At 44.2% G+C, this 2526-nt stretch overlaps 1 protein-coding gene across 2 annotated transcripts in view; it reads left to right on the forward strand.

Annotated features, from left to right (window-relative positions):
- Positions 1–2526, forward strand: part of FANCI (FA complementation group I) — a 77482-nt gene that overhangs the window by 66805 nt on the left and 8151 nt on the right. For both annotated transcript variants that reach the window (XM_007470517.1, XM_007470518.1), the window contains 4 exons: positions 885–936; positions 1774–1901; positions 2005–2073; positions 2259–2352. In XM_007470517.1, the coding sequence (XP_007470579.1) occupies positions 885–936; positions 1774–1901; positions 2005–2073; positions 2259–2352 (343 nt within the window). The remainder of the gene's footprint in view (positions 1–884; positions 937–1773; positions 1902–2004; positions 2074–2258; positions 2353–2526) is intronic.

The raw sequence follows: 2526 nt of genomic DNA on the forward strand, positions 1-2526 counted from the left end.
GCGAGCCTCTCACTGTTGTGGCCTCTCCCGTTGCAGAGCACAGGCTCAGTGGCCACAGCTCACAGGCTTAGTGGCCACAGCTCACGGGTCCAGCCGCTCCACGGCATGTGGGATCTTCCCGGACCGGGGCACAAACCCACGTCCCCTGCATCGGCAGGCAGACTCTCAACCACTGCGCCACCAGGGAAGCCCCACAAACTAGATTCTTAATCATTGTTTTACTCTTAAGTATCACTGCATTTCAGTGCCTTTATGGCTGAAAGCCTATCCCAAACAACTGCTGAAGCAGAAAACTGAGTGTGTATCTGGCAACATAGGACCTACTATCCCAAGACTCTAAGCTTCCCCGAACTCTGTTTTTTTGCCTCTTTTCTTTTTCTTTCTTCTTCTTCTTCTTCTTTTTTTTTAATCCCTCCTCCCTTTTAAACTCCTGTGGCCTCTTGGCTCCTAATAGCTAATTCAGCTATCACTATTGCCAGGGTCTTACTCTCCTGCACCTCTGTTAGCTTACTATCCTTAAAAATGTCTCAAATGCAGAGAGTGTGGGGCATGGGAAGAGGAAAAGGGGTACTTTAGCCCTAGACCGTGGTGGTAGGGGCAGAGGAAGCTCAAAGGGTAAGAGCCCAGACCCCAGGACCTTTGGCCCTTAATGAGGGCATTGAGAATTGAGTCATATGCTATATTTGAGAAAAGTATCAATAAGTCTTCTCATAACTTTGGACTTATTTTTATGCTATTTTTAGTAGATTACTACCCCTTTAGATCCAGGCACATGTTTTTAGCAGGTGATTTGCTTAGACCTGGAAAGGTCTAGGGCTCTTTTAGTCTGGCAACACCTAGGTCTGTCTTTTGGCATGTTTCTGTAATATCTGAATGATCTCTAGTTTGTGCAGATGTTATCCTGGACAACTAAGATTTGCAAGGAAAACAGCTGGGGTAAGTTTCCTGACATGTTTCCTTTTAGGCTTTATATAAAATCACCACCACCAAACAACATTTAGAAAATTCACCAGAGTGGCCAAAATGAAAAAACCAACACACAATACCAGTACCAAGTGTTGGTAAGAATATAGAGCAGTTGAACCTCTCATTCGCTGCTGCTGGAGCTGTAAGTTGGTATAACCACTCTGGAAAACTGTTTAGCAATATCTAACTACTAAAATTAAACATATGCTTATGATCCAGCAGTTCCACTCCCAGCAAAAATAGGTGGAAGAATTCTCACAGCAGCACTATTCTGATAGGCAAAATCGAACCCAAACATTCATCAGCAGTAGAATGGATCAAGGGATTGTGCTGTATACACACAGGGGAATACTGTAATGAGAATAAACAAACTCCACTGACACACAACATGGAGGAATCTCACACACATAACATTCAACAAAAGACAACAGACAGAAAAAAGTACTTACTGTATGATTCCATTTAGATAAAGTTCAAAATCAGACAAAACTGGATTACAGTTACAAGGCAGAATAACAGTTTCCTTGGTGGGGGGAGGGGGCAGTTCTGGGGTGCTGGTAGTGTTCTATTTTTTGACCTATGTGCTAGTTATGCAGTGATAGTGACTAATAATGGGAAACATCTCCCTTGTTTGGACTCGTGGATAGAAGTGCACCTTTGTGGGAGAGCTGCCTTGATAGGAGTGTGTGCAGCACAGGGATTTTGTGCCTGAAACATGACGAGCTACATGTTCCAGTTAGGCACCCCACACCCCCCAAAGGACTGACTTGGATTATGACTTAGCTTTTCTTTCCTTCCTACTCCTAGAGGATGCCTCATTTTGCAAGGGCTTGATGAATTTGCTCTTCAGCCTCCATGTTTTGTGTAAGAGTCCTGTGACCCTGCTGCGTGACTTGTCCCAGGATATCCATGGACATCTTGGAGACATAGACCAGGTACCATAGTGAGCCTTTAATACAACACTCTGAGTTGGGGATAGAGGCCAGGGGAACAGCCTTACTGTCATTATATCTTACCTCTCTTTCCCTCCCCCCCCAGGATGTAGAAGTGGAGAAAACCAAACCACTTGCAGTGGTGAATTTGAGAACAGCTGCCCCTACTGTCTGTGTAAGTGTCGATCCCCGACCCTTTGGAAATAGCCCTGTCTTACCTTCCATTTTATTCCCTGTGAAGAGTGAATTATAGTGGCTCGCTTCCTGAGGCCTGTAACCCACCCGCAGGTGGCCATGATTATCATATTACACCAGCAGCTGTGTGCAATGAGCCATGCCAGGCATTCTTTTCTTTCACAGTTACTTCTTCTGAGTCAGGCTGAGAAGGTCCTAGAAGAAGTGGACTGGCTAATCACCAAGCTTAAGGGACAAGTGAGCCAAGAAATCATACCAGGTAAGTTAACTAAAATCTGAATTGGAGGACTGCATAAAAGCAAATACCCTGAGCTCTGTTTGTTTGTACTAGATTTCCAAAGTAATGAAGGAAGTAGAAGGTAGTGTGCCTTATGACAGCATGATTATTAATGTATTCTGCATGATGAATTAAATACATGCTCATTTTCCCTAC

The sequence above is a fragment of the Lipotes vexillifer genome, unplaced genomic scaffold (assembly GCF_000442215.2).
Source record: "Lipotes vexillifer unplaced genomic scaffold, Lipotes_vexillifer_v1.1 scaffold412, whole genome shotgun sequence".
Lineage (NCBI taxonomy): Eukaryota > Metazoa > Chordata > Mammalia > Artiodactyla > Lipotidae > Lipotes > Lipotes vexillifer.